This window comes from Sminthopsis crassicaudata, chromosome 3, assembly GCF_048593235.1.
Source record: "Sminthopsis crassicaudata isolate SCR6 chromosome 3, ASM4859323v1, whole genome shotgun sequence".
NCBI classification, from domain to species: Eukaryota; Metazoa; Chordata; class Mammalia; order Dasyuromorphia; family Dasyuridae; genus Sminthopsis; species Sminthopsis crassicaudata.
The window spans coordinates 511,967,740-511,988,123 of NC_133619.1; the positions used below are offsets into that span (position 1 = coordinate 511,967,740).

The 20,384-nt window shown below is 39.8% G+C and overlaps 1 protein-coding gene across 8 annotated transcripts; it reads right to left on the reverse strand.

Annotated features, from left to right (window-relative positions):
* Window positions 1–4,764: 4,764 nt before the first annotated feature.
* KCNE3 (potassium voltage-gated channel subfamily E regulatory subunit 3) lies at window positions 4,765–17,740 on the reverse strand. Of its 8 annotated transcripts, XM_074304064.1 has the most exons (5): window positions 17,427–17,740; window positions 11,126–11,225; window positions 10,173–10,220; window positions 8,898–8,945; window positions 4,765–6,856 (listed from the first exon to the last, which is right to left on the reverse strand). In XM_074304064.1, the coding sequence occupies exon 5, from the start codon at window positions 6,822–6,824 to the stop codon at window positions 6,510–6,512; it is 315 nt and encodes a 104-aa protein (XP_074160165.1). In that variant the 5' UTR covers window positions 6,825–6,856; window positions 8,898–8,945; window positions 10,173–10,220; window positions 11,126–11,225; window positions 17,427–17,740; the 3' UTR covers window positions 4,765–6,509. The 8 variants fall into 8 exon arrangements, with proteins under 8 accessions (XP_074160165.1, XP_074160160.1, XP_074160162.1 ...); XM_074304059.1 differs by lacking the exon at window positions 11,126–11,225; XM_074304061.1 differs by lacking the exon at window positions 11,126–11,225 and having other exon boundaries at window positions 10,162–10,220.
* Window positions 17,741–20,384: the final 2,644 nt, after the last annotated feature.

Consider the following 20,384-nt stretch of genomic DNA (forward strand, 5'->3'; position numbering starts at 1 on the left):
ATACCTTGTAAATAAAAAGCTATAATAAAAAAAATTTTTTTTAAAGGGAGTGGACTCCTTCAATGAAGTCAGATCTTCCTAAAGATCTGAGATTCTTCCTTTCCCTAGTGCCTAACTTTGGTCGTGATATCCAGACACTTAGAAGAAGAAAAGTAAAATGTAGAGTTATAATGGTTAATAGACATAGTTTCTGACCCTTCGGAAGAACCAGAAATGATGCACCTGCATGATGGTCACAGGATGGGTAAAGCAAGGATCATCTCCACTAAGTGATTATAATATGGTCCCCTGCTCGAATTAGGCTAGAGAGAGTGGTTCAGAGATATAAAAATAACTTCAGGGACTTTCCATATCATGTCAAGACATCAAAATCATACTGAGTTTAGTCATCAGCCATCTTGTGCTAGACAAATTAACTTCATAACTAGCAAATAAATAGTGAAGGTTTTAAAGTTTGAGAACTTCTATAAGAATCTATCTTATCTAATCATTCCTATATGATATACATAAAATATATATTTATATATATATATGTATATCTTATATGAATTTTAGTTGATTAAACTGACTAAACATACATTACCAGATGGAACATATCACTAATATTTGCTAGCAAGCATTATTCTTGTGGAATCACACCAAACTGATTAAAACTGATTGGAACAAAATAAGGATAAAATTAAAATTACCTCATAATCATCACTTTTTTAAAGTCTAGAAATCAATAGGACAATAAGTCCAAATCTTTACTTGTAGCCGTTCTGATTTCCAAGGTATAAATGCTAGCACTGAAAATTTAAGAATTGGCTCTAATGAGCCAGTTCTTGTTGGTTCCAGCACACACACCAAGCTTTTCTTCTTTTCTTTATTCTTTTCTTCTCTTTTTCCAGCACCCCCTCTCCATTTTCTGCTTCTTCCCCCTAGTTAGAGTGACTCTTTATTTTTTAGAGGAAGAATGTACTTAATATTGATGATTAATGGCATTAAATGACATAAAACCTATTTGTAAAAATATTATCAAACATGGATATGTGTCATAACTGGGACTGGGGGAATATGTGTAATAATGGTCTTTCAACTCTATTTCCTCAAGGTCAGATCAATTTTATTCTGTACAAATGCTCCCTTGGGACCTGAAGCCTGTTTTACACTTTTGTAAATTATGACAGCAGAGCACAAATGCTGGTCAGTCATCTCATATTGGAAGGGATTCATAGTTCAGCAAAAATGTTAGTGTCTGACCTAAAACTGAGAGTCTAATAACCAGAGGGTTGGCTGCCATTGGCTTGGATTATTTCAATAGCCTTCTGATTGGTCTCTCTGCTTCCTCAAAAAAAGTGAATTTCTTAAATGATAGTTTTAACCAAGTTAAATATCCTCCTTACCCTGCTCTCTCTCTTTCCATGTCTCCTTCTCAATACATTTTATTGGCTCTCTAATTCTCCCAGAATCAAATGTAAAACATCTATTTTCAAAATTGAGATATCATTTTAAAATTTGAAAAATTTAATTGATGTCTTTTTGAAAATTACCAAGATTACCAAATTACCCCACTATCTCTTTTCCTCCCCAAGAGCCATCTCATATAAGAAATAAAATTTTAAAATAAAAAAAATCAGCAAAACGGATCAATACATTAAAAAAATCTGAAAAATGATGTGCAACAAGAAAATGGTTTTTACACACATATATTGTATCTGAGTTATATTGTAACATATGTAAAATGTATGGGATTGCCTGTCATCGGGGAGAGGGAGTGGAGGGAGAGGGGGGATAATTTGGAAAAATGAATACAAGGGATAATATTATAAAAAAAAATTACTCATGCATATATACTGTGGAAAAAAATTCTAAATAAAAAAAAGGAGAGAGAAAAATTTGGAATACAAGGCTTTGTGAAACTGAATGTTGAAAACTATCTTTACATGAATTTGGAAAAAATAAAATACTATTAAACATAAAAAAAAATCTGAAAAATGTACAATAATCATACTCATCTCTTCTACTTCTACAAAAGACCTTCCACTTCTAAGGTGGGAGCTTCTCATCTCTTCTTTTGAGCCATACAAGTTCTTTGTAATTTTGTACCATTTGCTTTTTATTATTTTGTGATCATTCTTTCCAAGTAAATTATTATAATGATTATGTATATTATTTTCTTGGCTCTTTTTTTATTTCATTTTCATTAATTCATAACGATCTTTTCATATTATTTCTTTTCATCATACTTCTTAAAACACACTAATATTCCATTACATTTGTGTACTACAATTTGTTTAGGTATTCCCTAGTAAAAGGCATCTACTGTGTTTCTAATTCTCTTGCTATCACAAAAATAAGTGCGGCTATAAAATATAGGGGGCGTTCTTCTTATCAATAGCTCCTTTGGAGTATAAGCCTAATAATGAATTTCTGAATCAAAGGGCATAGACATTTAGCCACTTTACTTGCATAATTCCAAATTGCTTTCCAAATTGATTGTATTGGCTATACAGATAAGGCAATACATTTGTGGTCCAATTTTGCCATACGCCTCCATCAATGACTTCTTATCTTCTGTCATTTTTGCCAGTTTGAAGGTTGTAAAATGAAACTTCAGCATTGTTTTGATTTGCGATTAGTAAATTGGAACATTTTTTCATGTGGTTGCTAATAGTTTGCAATTTTTTTGGAAATCTGTTCATATCCTTTGACTACTTAGCTATTAGGAATGAGTTTTGTTCATATATCTTCTAAGATTGAATCCTAGTATGATATTTACCTGTGTAACTTTGGAGAAGTCATGCCATCCATCTCTGTGGTTACTAGGTGGTACTATAGTGATTTGTCCAGCCTCAGGTACTTACTAGCTGTGTGAGCCTGTGCAAATCACATCACTTCTCACCTCAGTTTCTTCAACCGTATAATGGGAATGGTAACAATACTTACCTCCCAAGGTATCCCAGGATAAAGTGAGTTAACATGTGTAAAATGATATGCTTATCTTAAACTGTTACATAACTGTTAACTATTATTAATCTCTGGGTCTCAGTTTCCTCATCAGTGAAATGAGGGGTTGAATTAGATGATTTTAAGTTCCCTGATACTTCTAAATTCTGTAATTGAATAAAGTATAAGAACACTAGACTTAGCTTCAAGAACTCTTTAAGTTATAGATTCCAGCTCTGCCATTTATTAGGCATATGACCTTGGGCAAAGTCATTTAACTTCTATAAAATGAGCTTAGTACGCAGTTTTTAATTTTTCATAGGGATAATTTGCAGAAAGTGTTTTGCAAGCCTTAAAATGCTATTAAAATATGAAATTGTAACTTTATGTATATTTAATTTATATATGTTTGCCAGATGTGGGGACATGACAGGAGCTGAAAGGTGTTTGGTGATGGTCTCCCAGCTTCGTTTACCTCTATGTTAGAGTAGAAATTTGTCTCCTTGTAATTCCCCTCCCAGTGGTCCCAAGTTCTGCCCTCTGGGACTATATAGAACAGTACTGCTCCCCTTGCCCTGTGATGACTTCTCAAATACTTGAAGTCAAATCAGAAAGCACGTCTTAAGCATTTCTTAAGTGTGAGACACTGTTAAGTACTGAAGATAGTTATTATGTTCTCCTAACTCTTTTTTAGACTGAATATAATTATTTGATGTCTCCAAGACTCAATTCATCTGTAATAAGAGGGACTTGGACTAGATGCTGTCCAAGGTTCCTATCAACTTTCAATCTATATTACTGTAAACTCACATTTATAGGATGTCCCAAAAGATCTTAGTGCATTTTAAAATCTTAATTGCATCAAAAAAATTTAGACACCATGTAGAGTGCTTTAAAATTAGTAGTGCATTATACAGACATTTCATTTGAGCCTTACAACAATCAGTGAGAGTTCCCCATTTTAAAGATGAGAAATATCAAGATTTTAAAAACTGAAGAGAGAAGTCACACAGTTAGGTGTGAAGACCAAGTTAGCACCCTGGATACCCCAGAATCAGCAGGAGTCAAGATAAGCAAAAGTCCTTGGTCTTTATTCTTGGTCTTTATGGGTAGAAGTGAAGGGACACAGGATTTCTGTGACCTTCCTTTTCCTCCTCTACCGCCAAAGTGAGTTTGGCTTGTCTTACTCCACCCCCTAATCCTTCTCACAATTCTCTGTATACACCAAAAGATTGAGCCAGCACAAAATAGTGGGAAGGGCCATTTTCCCAGCATATTCTTATAGAATATTGTCCAATTGGCAATTAGCCTTAAGTGCTCTGTTGTCCGACTTCAGTGCATCAGCTCAAAGTTTCAGCCCTTTACAGTAAAGTAAAGTCAGGATTTGAACCAGTTTTGTGCTTTATCCCCTATAGCACATAATTTCTTGGAGAAATATTAATTAATACTCAAAAGGTACAGTTGTCTCTAATTCCCTTTCCATGGTAGCCCTCTTCTGTACATGCTCCAGTTTATCAATGTTCTTAAAAATTGGGCTGTATCTGAAAGCAGTACTGCAGAATGGGATTCTGAGTTGGACAGAGGTCAGTAAAACTATTACCTCCTTGAATAATAGACTGGACTTCTCTTCATGCAGCCTAAATTCTTCCTAGGAATCAGGTGATGCAGATTCTTATCCAAGTTTTACCATATTCCTGGTAAACAATCTTGGGTATTCACTTTGACACAGTTTATCTATCTAACAGGAAGAATAATTCCTTGGCACTTGCAAGGAGTTTCTATGGATCCAATGATAAGGTATATGAAAATAGATTTGAAAAGAAAGAAGCATTATACAAACTTGAGGGATTATTATTATTTTAAACAGAAAAGGACATTCCAGTAACCCAGTCCACTATCTCCTCTCTGCTTCCCCATCTTTCCCCAGTCTTCTCTTTTCTATCATTGATACACACCAGTGCCTTGTCCTTCTGACTGATTTGTTCCTAGATGGTCAAAGGTGACATCTGAAAGCTTGATGGGTAGGAATATAGCTCTTTCCATTCCATAGGATAGAATGGTGGAGGGGGTGGCCAAGGGTATCTGGCTCAGTGTGTTCAGTGTTATCTCAGCTACTTGTTCTTGAGACCCACGCTAGGATTTCTAAAGCTCTGTCTGGAGTGAGGTATATGATTGTCAATTGTCCTTCTTTCCCTCAATTGTCATCTTTTCAAATCACATTTCCCCTGTAGCTCCAAATAGCCCACAGGGCAAAGTTCAGACTCCTCAATGTAGTATTCAAAGTTTTCCAGGCCTTGAATCTCCTATCAGTTCTTTGGAGTGTCTCCCCATCACATACTCTATGTCTTAGCCAGTTGGATGACCCACAATTCCATCCTTCCCCATGCTCTGCTCACTAACTCTCCCTTTACCTGTAATTCCTTCACCTCTCTCCATAATTCTGTTTTGAAATCCTCCATAAATGTCAGGTTTTTCCTTTAACTTAGTTCTTCATCATGAAGGAGAGGGAGAGCTCGAGACCGACATTCTTAGAGTCAGCTAAATCAGCAGAAGTCATTTATTGTGCCCCTGGCTCACTCCTGCTAACGAGATCTGGGCAGACAAATAGAGCCACTGCAAGGTACCCCCATTCTCCTCAGACACCTAGATGTATCCAGACCCTGAGTTGGGAAACTCACAGAAGGAAGCCACAGGGACTTAACATTCACTCACAGTGAGTTCATCCCAGAGCCTAACACAGCTGCAGCTGGGGAGATGCCCAGATTCCGCAGTCTTGTTTCTACCTACTCTGTCCACAATCGCCCACGCTGTGCCATGGTGCCACGACTCTGGACCTGCCAATGCAGATTTGTTTGCTCTCAATTTCACTGTCTTTCACTACAAAATTTCACTACAAAAATGTTGGAAGGCAGCAGCTGATTCCCAGAGTTGACAGCTATCAGGTCTTTCAATGGCTTTTCTGAGTCCCCTAGGCCACAACATTATGGCACATTTGCTTCCTGTGGACCAGACCTTACTTTCTATGTGCCTGACACACACACAAAATTCAAAGACTGCCTCCTCTTCCAGGAAGACTTCCTTGGTCTTCCATCTTTATCCAAATGCCAACCTTGATCACCACCCACAGCTAGAAAATGTTCTCTCCTTTTAAGCACTTCTGTCCATCCATCTCTATGTCTATACGATCATTCTGGTCTTTAGCACAATCTACTTTGTATTGATTATCTGTGCACATGTCTCCTTTGCCAGAATATAAGGTGTATGAGAACACAGACTTTTATTTTTTGAGGTGTGTCCCACAGGCCTGACCATAGCCCTGAACAGAGCAGTGAATGTTTTGTGAACTGAATGACATATGGGAGCACTGAGGGGCTGAGCCACCTGTGTCACACAAAGCAAATCATTTTCTCTCTTTAGACTTCAGTTTTTGAGAGGGTTGAGACCTGCTGTGGACCTGGCACTAAATTCTAGGATGATCTTGGGTATAGCCATATTCAACCCCAGAGATCTGAAAGGCTGGAACTTTGGGTCTGTGCCAGCCTCAGGGTGCCCAAGGCCACTCCCTTGCCCAACATAGAGCTTCAGATCATTGACACACGATTCTTGATGTAGACATGGTAGGGGTCACTGCGCTTGTCCACCTTGCGGGAGCGTGTGTAGCCCAGGATGAGGCTGCCCACTGTGGCAGCAAAGAGAAACATGACAAAAAGGATGTACATGTAGGAATTATCATCTCGTCCAGTGTGGAGAGCATGAGTCTGGTTACTCAGCAGTGGTCCTGGCACGGGTCCTGGTCGACAAGGAAGGCTCCTGTGTAATGTGGCATTCAGTGCTTTCAGAACCGCCTGCAGACTTTCATACCATGGCTCTGTTCCGTTGGGAGTCTCCATAGCCATAGAGGACTTCGTAGTAGAGGATGTTGAGCTCACTGAGAAAGGGGGAGAGAGAGAGAGAGTGAGAAAGAGAAAAAGAAAGTGAGACCAAGCAAGAGCGAGAAAGAGAAAGAGAGAGAGACAGAGACAACGAGAGAGACAGAGAGGGAGAGGGAGAGACACAGGAAGCCTTCTTAAACCCACAGAGCTCTCTACTTTTATTGCCTTCTACGTCCCCTAGACTGGGGGTTATTAACCATTTTTATTTCTCTGAGTACCCTCCATTTTAAAGAAATCGCCCAGACCAGCCATATTCTCTCCTTCATTCTTCTCTTCTCACCTCTACCAGATCCAAAGGTACTTTCTCGCCTTCTCCCCACCCCACTCTGATTTTCCTTTTATATGTGGTCTTTCCCTATTAGAATGTAAACTTGTGGTCAGGGACTATAGATCTAATTTCTAGACTATGGTCAGTTTTTATGACCTTCAATAAAACATTATTTCTGTGTAAGTCTCATTTGTATTTGACTGTGTCCATCAACCCCTCTGGACTTCAGTTTCCTCATCTGAAATAAAAAGAGGACTGGAAAAAGTTGCAACAACTCTGAAGTGCTAAGTATCTATTAATAATAATGATATTGTATTCTTATTTTTAGGGGCAACTAGGAAAGAGTGCTGGGTCTGGAATCAGGAAGAGCTGACTTCAAATCTGGCTTAGACATTTATCAGCTGTGTGACCCTGAGCAAGTCACATAACCCCCTTTGCCTCAGTTTCTTCATCTGTAAAATGAGCTGGAGAAGGAAATGGCAAACCACTCCAGTATCTCTGCCAAGAAAACCCTACAAGGGGTCATGAAGAATTGGACACAATTGAAATGAATGAACAACAGTGAAAGGTAAAAGCCATGGCCACATGCCAAGGGAGTTGGATTAGCTCTAAGTGGTTCAAAGCCTAGGGTGAGGCTCCTTATCTCTCGCAAATATTTCTACTTTTCTGCTGAAACTTGATATGTGATATGACTTCATAATTATAATTATCCTGGGTAATAATTGTCATTATTAATAACATATAGGTCTTCTCACCTTTGTTTTCTCCCTTCTCCAATCCATCCTGTATCTATTACCAGAATAATCTTTCTTATGCATAAATTTGGTCATATAAAATCTCTAGTGACTCCTTGTTTTCTTTTTCTGACGTCTAAAGCCTTTCATATCTTGGGATCACTTTACCTACATTTCTAGCCTTGCTACAATTTATTCCCTTATATCCAAATCAAAATGATTGATTATGTCCCCAAATCCCCCCCATAATTTTTAGCCTCTACCCCTTTGTCCAAGTCATTCTCTGTGTCTGGAATGTTAATTCACCTTTTCTGACAATTATATTCCCACCCATCTTTTAAAGTTCAGAATACCAGGAAGTTTTCCCTAATTTCCTCCCTCACTTCCATTCCCCAGTTAATAAAGACTTCTCTCTCCTCCCAGACTTCACAAAGCATTCTGCTGGACCTCTCTTTCTATGTAATATCTTGCATTGTAATAAGCTCCACTAGGGCAGGGATCTGGCTTTATCTAAACTTTTATCTGGCCCAGCATTAGGCATAGTGTTCTACACAAAGTACTGCTTGTTCAGTTGAATTGTCCATTGAACAGAAAGAGTCTAGGCCAAAGAAGGCATTCCTCCTTTTCTTTTCTGCAGAAAAAAGTTACACTCTTGTAGGAATATTCATCTTGGCTCTGGGGAAATGTTCCTGAAGAACCCCCACTTTCCTGTATATCCCGAGAATGGATAATAGTTGTATAACCCCCCGCTATCTTGGGGCACTTTTCTCTCTCTGTATCTCAGTTTCCTTAACTGGGAAATGGACCTGCCTTCCTGCTACCTATCTTACTTTCTCTAATAATATGGACAAGTCACTTTACCTCACCTATAAAATGGAGACAATAATCTTACTATTGCTGCTGTAAGGATGACATGAAATAATGGTGGTCAAAGAGCTTTGTGATCACCAATCACATTGTTATTAGGTAAAGAGAGAAGCAGAAGTCTGAAGAGATATGGAAAGGAAGAAGACTTTGTCTCAGCTTGGGTTTTACCTGCTCAGTGGAGAGAGTCCTGGTCTCTACTCTCACCCACAATGGTACCTGCCAAAAAGAGGTGTCCTTCTCAATTTCTCAGACCATAGGGCTTAAAGAGATAATTCTTTCTCCATTCTTGAGACACCCTCATGTCCTTTCATCTGGCAAAGTATTTGGAAACCATGTGTTTTCCCTTCCTTCAAATTTCCCATCTCCCAAGCTCACCTCCTCCAGAAAGACTTTCCTAACTGTTCCTTCTCCTGTTACTACAATTGAGGATCTAGGAAAATTGAGACATTTGGGCTGGAAGGGAACAATTGCAACTGGTATTCAAGGAGGAAACTGGCCTGCACCTTATTCTGAGACTTTTTGCCTCATTTCTTACCTAGCCTTAATCATTGAATAGATAGTCAAACTGAGACCTGTTAGAAATTTCAGTTCTAAAAGACCATCATATCCAAGGCCATCTCTAGTCATTCTGATCTAGAATATCTGGCCACTGGGTCCAGATGGTTCTGGAGGGGAAAATGAGGCAGGTGATCTTGCACAGCCCTCCCTCCCTTAGATGAGGGCTTCTTAAACTTTTCCTACTTGTGACCCCTTTTATCCAAGAAATTTTATGTGATCCTGAGTACTTAGGTACATAAAATAGGTATATAAATCAAACATGTACTAATAATAAATCATAATTTCACAACCCCCACATTCAATTATGAGACCTCTTGTGGGGTCACACCCCATAGTTTAAGAAGCTTTGATTTAGACCAACTCCCTCATTTTATAATTGAGGAAACTAAGAGTTAGGGAAGGGGCAGCTCAGAAAATATCAAGACATGAGTCAAACAGAGGGATGGAGACTGAGGAGGGATGGGGACTCCACAAGGAGTCCTGAGAGTTTCTAAAGTTGCCTTCCACTACAGACCCAAATAGAAGATTATGAAAATGCAAACAGCATTGGACTCCAAATCAGGAGATCTGGGTTAAAAGGGAGGAAGTTAGGTGGCATGGTAGATAGAGTAGAGGTCATAGAAATTAGGAAGGCCTGAGTTCAAATTCCACTCAAACATTTCTTAGCTGTGTAACCCTGGGTATGTCATTTAATTTATATTTGCCTTGTTTTTCTCATCTATGGAATCGGGATGATAAGAGCACTTACCTCCCAGGATCACAATGCGTATCAAATGAGTTAATATGTCAAGCTCTTTGCAAACGTCAAAGACACTCTATCAGTGCCTTATTATTATGCCAAATCATTTCAAATTATTATATTAAAGTAACCTACCTGATACTTACAAGTTTTGGTGTTGTTGAGCTAGTTTCTTTCCTGCTCTGGTTCTTCTTCTGTAAAACAAAAGAGTAGGCTACATCTGGGCTTCTTAAACTTTTTCTATTCTCGACCCCTTTCACCTGGGAAATTTTCATGTGACCTCAGGTATATAGGTATATAAAATAGGTATACAAATTAAACATTTACTGATAATAAGTCTTAAAGAAAATTATTTAAAATCAATTCTTTGGTATTCATATAAAGTTATCATGTATTAAGGATAAAAGCAAATTTGCCTACTAATGAGATGACTGTTTATTTTTACATAAAGAATTAAGTCTTGGTGGAATATTTGACACTGAAGCAGACACAGCATTTCTGAATGCTCTACATACATTCAGAAACCTTTTACTGCTGCTAAATTTTTGTGACCCCCCCCCCACACTTTCAGTTACACAGCTCCATATCCTGCAGTTTATGAAACTTTGGGCTAGATGATCTATCTATGAAACCCACTTCCAGCTCAGTCGCTTCAGACTGGTTCTGGTTCCTGTTTTCATATTTGTGCTCTCCTTCCTCCCCACCCCCAACTGCAAAACATCCGAGCCTCTCTCTTCAGCCAGGCAATTGTGTTTGTGACTCCCAATTTGTAAAAAAGGTTAAAATTACAGAACATGACTTCCTAATGGAATGACAAAAGGAGTAAAGAACCATAGGTACAGGAGCTCTACACTGAGAATCCATCCTCAATGATACTGCTGTAGCAGTAGCTAGCATTTATATAGTACTTTACATATTATCTCATCTGAACTTTACAACCACCCTGGGAAGTCAGTGATATTATTATCTCCTTTTTACAGATGAGGAAACTGAGGCTGAGACAGGTGAAGTGATTTTCCAAGGGTCACACAGCTACAAATTGCCTAAGGAAAGCATTGAACTCAGATCTTGCTGCCTCAAAGTCAAGCATGCTACTCACTGCATAGTTCAGTTGGGCAGCCAAGGGTACCTCTCTGAAGACAAAGATTGCTTTTTCTTTTTTTCACACTCTTTTGCTGACAGGGACCTTCCTCTCTCTGCTATATTAAAGAAAGACACAGACTTTGCTTTCAGGAAACCCCAGTCTGAATACGGAGATAGCCGCAGTTCTCAGAGAGCCTAAGAGTCTGAGGGGGATACATGTCCTCCGTCCTTGGAGATCCCCACAGCCCATTCTGGGGAGTCATCTTTTTCTCTAGCATGAGGGAGACAGAAGCATGAAAGAGCATCAAGGAAAACTGCCCTGATATCATAGAAGTGGAGGGTAAAAGAGTTATTGAAAGAATACACTGATCAGCTCCTGAAAGAGACCTCAAGATGAAAACTCAAGGAATATTGTAGCTAAATTTTGGAATTATCAGCATGAAGGTGGAAAGGGTTACCAAGCCTTCTAATGAGGATTTCTATGATATTGACAGCCAGAATCAGGGGAGAAAAACTATGGGGCCTCATAGGGTTAGTCTGGAAGGTCAGTAATTTGGGGTGTTCTATTTAAAGTCAAGCCATCAGTGTATTTAATTCCACTGTTCTCTATCCAGCCCTACCCCAGCTGTGGGGGCCCAAGAATAATGGTGTCCCATGTCAGGAAGGAAGCAGTCTTGTGATCCTTCACAAGGCCTCTCACCCCCTTCCTACTTCTCTTTTCTGAGGCTTCTTTCCAGTCTTGATCTAACATGAAGGAACCAGGACTTCCCTCTTTCCCTTCCTCCTTATTGCTACACCCCTATTCACTGTCCCTTAAACCTCCCAGGGTCACTCCAATATCTTTGCTCACAAAATGCCCCATGCCTGGTTTGATCTCCCAGGGATTTTTCCTCACTCCTGATACTATACCCCAAGCTTCATAAGCCTTCAAGATACAATCAAGTCCTATCTTGCCCTAGGATTACATCTAATCCAAATCTCTGTTTTCACAAATGGGAAAAGTGAAGGCCAATGAAGAGGAGGGACATGCTTAGGCTCACACAACAAGGCAACAGCAAAGTTGAGATCCAGCTTGAGATCTTCTGACTTCCAAGTCTTGGGCTTTTTCCACTATTCCACTCTGGTCACCCATTCCCTCTCTTTGAGCTCTTACTGTTGGAACCATTTCAAACAATGCACTTATTTTTACAAAGCACTGGGTTAGCAGGCAACAGCATTTATTAAGCACCTGCTATATGCCAGGAACTGTGCAAAGAAAGGCAAAATATAATTCTTGCCCTCAAGCAGCTTACAATCTGATAGGGGAGACAACATGTAAACAACCATGCACAAATAAGGAATATACCAAATACACTTGGGGTAATCTTACAGATAATGTAGTAGGTTTAAGGAAGACTAGGAAAGGAAGTAGAGAATGGACTAGATTGGAAAGAGATTTAAGGGAAGAAGACAAATAGATAAACTATATGGAGGAGGAGTAGAGAGAAAGAAGTGTTAATAAGATGAAGCTCAGTCTGTGCTATGGAATCAAACATAGACACAGATAAAACTTATGCAGGATAAGCATATTAGGGAGGTGAAAGTGATCCAAGAAAGAGAAAGGTCAAAACTAAGGAGGACAGAGAAAGGTTCCTGGAGGAGGTAGCTTCTGAGCTGAGGTTTAATGGACTAAAAGGAATTCAACAGGAAAAGAGGGGGAGAGAGGGGAAGTCATTTTGATACTCCATGGAACTTATCTTTTAATTCATTTGTATTTAATCATAAATAGTTATTGGTGACTTGGGGAGGTAACTACACTATATAGTATCTATTTACAGAGGTAGATGCCAGATTATCATGGTAAAATAGTGAATAGAAAGTTGACCTTAAGAGATAGAGATTCATAGGAGGTAAAATGGATAATTTTGATTATATGAAGTCAAAAAGTTTTTGCACAAACAAAATCAGTGCAGCTAAAATTAAAAGAAAACTAGGAAATTGGGGGGAATCATTGCAGGAAGTTTCTCTGATAAAATGTGATTTTTCAAATACATAGAGAAAAGAGCCAAATTTATAAGACTAAGAGCCATTCCCCAAATGATAGTCAAAGCATATAAATCTGCACTTTTTAGAGAGAGGAAAAAAAAATCAAAGTTATCATTAATCATATGAAAAATTGTTCTGTCATTAATAATTAAAGAAATTAAATTAAAACAATTATAAGGTGCCATTCCACAGTCTTCAAATTGGCTGAGATAATAGAGAAAAGGAAAATGACAAACAGTGGAGAGAAATGTGGGAAAATAAGTACACTAATACATTGTTGGTGGAGTTGTGAACTAGTACAATTATTTTGGAATGCAATTTGGAACTATGACCCCAAAGTTACTAAATTCTATATATTCTTTAATCCAGTAATTCTTCTGTAAAGTATATTTGTCCCCAAAGAGGGAAAGGAAAAAGGAATATACAAATATTTATAGTAGCTCTTTTTTCAGTAGCAAAGAATTGGAAACTGAAGGAATACCTATCAATTGGGGAATGGCCAAGCAAGTCGAGGTATGTGATTTTAGTGGAATACTACTATACTGTCAGAAATGATGTTCTGAAAAACTGGGGAAGACTTGTATGAATTAATGCAGAGTAATATAAACAAAATCAGGAGAACAATTCACATAGTAACAGTAGTATTTTAACAATAATCATCTCTAAAAGACTTAACTCTGATCACTAATTTGTAAATGACCTACCACATTTCCAAAGAGCTCGTGATAAGAAATGTTATCCATCTCCAGAGAGAGAACTGATGGACTTAGAATGAATGGATAAGATATACTTTTTTTCTTTTTTCCATTAAAAAAAATGATAGTGCATTAATTTGTTTTGCATGATTTCATGGGTTTTATATTTTTTGATTTCTTAATAGGTGGGAGAGCGAGAGAATCTAGAACTGAAAATAAAATAAAATTGAACTTAAAAAAATTAAAGCCAGGAGGGTATAAGTGCATGTCCTGTCTCTGACATATGTTTGTATAACCTTGGACAAGAACCTAAGACTCTTAGTTCTCTAGGCAATTTCCTAAGCCTATGAGTTGTAAAGAAGATGCTTATTTGCATTAGTGGAAGAAGTTTCCTCACCTGGGAGTTCCTGGAAGTTCCCTATACTAATGGAATTCCAGGTTTAGTCAAAAAATAAATGTGTGTATATATGTGTAGATATATATAGAGTAAGGAAATAAGGAAGTAAGCGGTATATAAGCTATTGAATCTGGGCAAATCACTTAACCTTGTTTATCTCAGTTTCTTCATCTATAAAAATGAATTGGAGAAGAGAATGGCAAAAGTAAGAAAGACACTTACTAGCTTTGTGATCCTGGATAAGTCATTTATTAACCATGCTTGTCTCTGTTTCCTCATCTGTAAAATGAGCTGGTGAAGGAAATGGCAAAACATTCTAGAATCTTTGCCAAGAAAATCCCAAATGATAACAAAATGTTTACAATATATACACACATCATATATACATTCACACAAATATATATGTATGTGTTTCTTTGATAACAAGCTGTTTTGGTCTTTGTCCAGTGCTCTAGCATTGCCAGATTCAGAGTATTTAATAAATGCTTGGTGATTGGTTGTTAGATATGAGAAAAAGTTAGTGAGATGTCTGGGGGGGGGGGGGGGAAGAGGCAGGATTAATCTCAGGAAATGAATTTTAAGTGACCTTTGAGGCTCCAGTAGGGCAGTGACATGCCTCAGACACTAAAAGTAAACATTCCTGGGTCCAAGTCACCAATAACACCCTCCAGTCTGTGCCTAGGGACCAGGAGTTGGACAGACAAACTCACCCATCCACCTCAAAATATTCCTTAACAGACAGCTTTCCTTTTATACATGTTTTCTCCTGTCTCAGGTTAATTTCCACATTCTTGTCATTCTGTCCTGAGCAACCTTTTCCTTCCAATTAGTAGAGGACCTTGGGCTCCATTTTCCCCAAGTGACAGTATCTGTTTTCCTCCTTATATTTCTTCCTCCTTCCTAATATGATCATATAGTTAATTCCTCATATAACCTGGTTCGGTGTAAAGGGTCTTAAAGTATGACTAGTGTCCTAATGTTAGTTCTGTTCTTGACTTGCTATGTGTGTAGAATTTTAGAACAATCACTTCAAGAGGCAGTTGTGTGATTTGTCTTGTTAAGTTGGGGATTGAACCAAAAGCCCCCTTTGGATCCTTCCAGCTCTCCCTTGAGCACTGTAGCCTTGCCTTTAAAATGGGGACAGTCGGTTTTGAGGAAGCAAGGTGTGTAGTGGAAAGAATTCTGAGCTGGACTTTGTATGTAAAGATCTGGGTTTAAACCTCAGCCCTGCCTCTTAATGGGTTTGTGACCTTGGATAAGACACTTAATGCCACTGAGACTCCCTCCTTCTTCCTTCTCTTCCTCCTTCTTGAGAAAACTGAGGTTCAGGACATTAAATGATTTGATTGCTTAATGGAGGTAATAATGTAGGCTTGCGGCGAAAATCAAACAAGAGGAGGTATTGAGAAAGAGCTTTAAGGAGTAGAAATATCTACCCAAGTGAAAGAGGCCCGGAGAATCCCAAGTTGTTCTGTTTTTCTCAGTCAATACCTTCCTTTCAACCTCTCCTATCTCTTCCCCTCCCTCCCTCACTTCTGTGCTTTAGTTCTTTTAAAGGCATCAGACTGGATGGAGTCCTATGGGATGGGGGAAGGATGTGCCAAAAGGACAGGGATGTTAAAGAATTTAGGTTAGCGATTTAATGAGCTGGACAGCATTAATGGAATGGCCTGGCTGTCAGGAAACCTAAATCTTGATTGTCACCGGCTTGTGTGACCATTTTCTATTTTAGGGCCTCAGTTTCTCCATTTGTAAAATGGAAGTGTAGGTGGAAGAAGTGGACTGGATATGTTCTAAGATCCCTTCTAGCTTTGACACTTCCTAATTTCTGCTACTAGATAGATCCTCAATTTCTGCTTTCTCTTCATACACTTCCTCCCGGAAACAAGTCAGAAGTGGGAATTCTTTTTTCTGTCTAGGAAAGGAAAAAGAAAGGTATTCAAAGAGCAGCTGCATAGATAGAACATTCAGCCTGAAGACAGGAAGAGGAATTCAAATTCAGCCTCAGACACTTACTAGTCATATAAATAATACTATATTACAGCAACTAATAAAGGAGAAGGGAATAAGACTTTATATAGTGCCTACTAAGTGCCAAGCACTGTGGTAAGCTTTTAACAAATATTCTCATCTGATCTTCACAACTCTGAGAGGTAGGTACTGTTGTATATTTACAACTGAGGAAACTGAGGCTGTGACTTGACCAGGGTTGCACAGCTAGTGTTTAAAGCCACATTTGAAAGTCTTAACTTAACCTCTGCTTCAGTTTCCTTAACTTTAAAGTGGGGATATAGCAGCTACCTCACTACATTGTAAGGCTCAAATGAAGTAATATTTGTAATACACACACACACACATTAAAAAGGGCTTAGCATATATAGCAGGCTCTATGTAAATACTTTTATTCTCTCCCCAAATCCTTCTCCTCAAAAGGTTCAAGCAACTTACTCAAGATCACGGGCAAATTAGTGGAGGAACCTAGATCTCCCGGCTTCTAACCCAGATCTCTCTGGCCACAGCAAGGAGAGGGGGAACCATCCCCGCTCTAGCCTGGCCTTGCAGGAGAGGGCCAAGAAAGGGAAGGGGAGGCAGAAATCAGGAGAGGCTTCTCCAGAGCAACCTCAGTTTTCCTGTGCCCATCTGTGTGCCTATGCCTGCGTCCCAGCCCCAGACGGGCACACATGCACCGGAGCTGACAGGAGTTTGTAGAGGATCCATAAGCCCCGCACACTGTCAGTCCGGGAGCCAGTCTCATTCCTTCAAAAGTGCATGTGTGTGTGTGTGTATGAGTATTTGTACATATGTGTTTATATGTACATATACATACAGACAGACGTGGTAGGTAAGTAGGGCAGAAAGACAGACAGATATAAAGATAGATAAACACAGCAGATAGAAACAGAGAGACAGACAAGCAGACACACAGAGAGAAGACTGGGCTTTCTGCGCCCCCCGGCTCACTTGGGACAGCCTCCTCTAACCCTTTCTTCGCTGCTGTTCAGTTCAGGGTGCTCCTCGGTGCCGGCTGCCCTCGGGGAGCCCGCGCGTTCCCAAAGCAGCGCTAGATCCCCGCGACATGCCCCTCTAGCTGCTCTCCACGAGCTTCTCTCTCCCCCCTCGTCCACGTCCCCCAGTATTAGAGAATGTCGCTTAAGGTTCTCTCCTCACGGATCGCCTTCAGAGTTCTCCCCGAGCCTTACCTCTCCGGGGAAGCTCCGAGTGGTCGCCCTCCGGGGTGACTCGAATGTGATCCCCCGCTGTGTATCTGATAGGCGGATCTCCGCTCAGCTATCTCACTCTCGCTTCTCTCGATCTGCTCCCCACACTGGGGTTCTCTGCGCTGGATCCCACCCCACTGCCCCAGAACTCTCGGGCCCCGCTCCCTGAGCGCTCCTCAGGACTCGCAGATGGCTCAGAGCTTTCTCCAGCGCATCTCTCAGCGGGATCTCTGCATTCTCTTAAGTCCCCCGCGTCACCCCGCTGATCTGGGCTTGTCTCTTCGAGCTTGACTTTTTTTCTCCTCTGGTTTCTTGACCGCCCCGCCCCGCCCGTCCCTCTGGGCCCCTTGCTCACACCCTCCTCCCTCCAAGTCGCCCGCTGGTTCCCCAGTGCCAATCCCAAAGAGAACCAGCGCCCATTTCCCGGAGAAGGCAATGAGTTTGTTGGGGGTTGGTGCGGGGTGGGGAAGTACGGGACTGGGTTTGTTTTCTGGCCAGAACCAGAAAACTTAGCACTCAATCCTTCTCAGCCTCTCCTCTGGGCCTCAGCCTCCCTGGCCATTTTTAGGGTAATAATCGAGCGAGTAACCTCCGGTCCTCCTCTTCCTTCTCTCCCCTGCCTCCTTCCCTTTCCACGGGACTAGAGGCCAGTGTAGGGTCAGGATGGGAGAGAAAAGGAAACATGCACCAGAGCTAGAAGAGAACTCTGTTATCCACCCACCCATCCAATTACCGGTCTATGGATCTATCTCTATCTACATTTTTGAAATAATCTATTTCAGTTTTACAAATTAAATGAGTCTCAGTAGAAGAAAAATGATTTTCACAAGCTCCTTCAGAAAAATGATGTCAGAGCCAGAATTAGAACTCATTTCAGCGTTGCCAGGCTTTTCTTCTTCAATACATATATTAATTTTTCTCACTCCCAAGTAAGTTAGAAGTAAGTGTCCCCCCTATTTAAAGGGAAATGACTCTAAACACTTTTCAAAGCTTGTCAAGCCCTGTAATAGGTTGATACTTTTTCCGGGTAAGGTTTTTGGCATCCATGGCCTTTTTAATCATCTCTAACAGAAGAATATTTCTCAATCTTAAATCAACAGTAGTTTACTAAATGCCAGGTACTAGATTAAGCAAAATACAAATAGAGCAGAGAGAAAGCAAGTAGTCCTTGACTTCTGGGAGCTCACATTCTAAGGAGGTGAATGGAGAGACAATACATTAAAGAAGATGAAAAAAGGGGAGGTGGTGGAGAAGTAAGGTATTTGGTGTGGAGGTATTGTAGAGAAAGTCTGAGAGTTAGTTATGTGTCCAGGAAAAGAATAAAGACATAGCTGGCCTGGGCCTCCTCTTTCAAATAATACTAATATCACAGTAATAATGCTAGCTAATATTAGTGTAGTAGCTACTACATACAAGGCATTGTGCTAAGCAGTTTTACAATAAAGGTTCTGGAAGAAACAGCCAATCAGGGAAGAGGGGTACTTATGTGAAGTGTCTGGCATATGAGAAAGTCTAAGAGAGTCAGATCATAACTCTTTCAGGGAGGCAATGAATTTTAGATTTGATCTCAGATACTTACTAGCCCTGTGATTCCGGGCAAGTCATTTAATCTCAGTTCCTTCAACTGTAAAATAAGGATAATAATAACATTCACCTCAAGGAGTTATTGTGAGCATCAGCTGAGATAATTGCAAAATGCTTAGCACAGTACTTCTTGTAATAAATACTTGTTCCCCTTTAGACTCAGCATTTTGGGGACCCCAGAGATCATTTAATCCAACCTCTAGGTACCTAAGACAACTGTGGCAGAATAGATGAAGTCCTAGGTTTGGAGGTATGGAATACCTATATTCAAATCCAGCTTCAAATACTTTCTAGCTGCGTGACCCTGGACAAGTCATTTAACCCTATTTGCTTCTATTTCCTCAGTTGAAAAAACGGGGTTAATCCGAGGGCTGTTGAGAGTATCAAATGAGGTAAAATATGTAAAGCACTTGGTACAATGCCTGACACATTTTAGACACTTAATAAAAGCCTGTTCCCTTTCTCTCCACTCCCTTTCCATAGCAAGTGGTCAGGATTCCACTTTACATCATCCCTGATAAATCCTCCAACCTCTTCTGGAAGCTCTCCATTCCTGGGGACTCCACTACTTCCCAAAGCAACCCATTACACTTGATCTTTCTTACATCCAACTAAATCTGCTTCTGTACCCTTCACTCATGTCTCCTATTTCTGGCCTCTGGGGCCAAACAAAACAAGTCTGATCCCCTTTCTCCATGAGTCTTCAAATACTGAAGAAAGCTATCATGTTTCTCCTAAATCCTCTCTTTTCTAGGATAAATATCCTCATTCCTGTCCTTTTATGGCAAGGCCCCATGTCTCCTCACCATCCATTCACTTCCTTCTGGACACACTCCCAGCTTGTCAATGTGGCAAAATGTGCCCCCAGACACAATTACTCCACACGATACTCCAGATGTGTTCTGATCAGGGCAGACAAAGGTGTGATTAACATAGGACTGAAGATTTGCAGCAGAAAGAGGCCTCAAATATCTAGTCCATCTACAATATTTCACAGATTGTCAAAAAGAAACCGAAGTCCAGAGAAGTAATATGTCCATTACACAACTAGTAAGTGGCAAAGTTTAAATTTAGAACCAGGCTCTTTGACTCAAAATCACTGTTTCCACTGACCTTAAATCTACCTCCTTTGTTCTGGATACTAAGCCTTTTTTTTTTTTTTTTTTTAAGAAGATAAAAATGTTAATTAGCACCAGGTGATGGGTTGCCAAGTGGCTAGTAATTCCCTCTATGCTTTCCTTAATGAAGCCCAAAATTATATTAAGTTTCTTGGATTCCCAAAGGCTTCCCCCACTCTAATACTTGATAATCTTTTTTATTCAAGAATTCTTCTTGACATCTAACACAAGCGCCTCC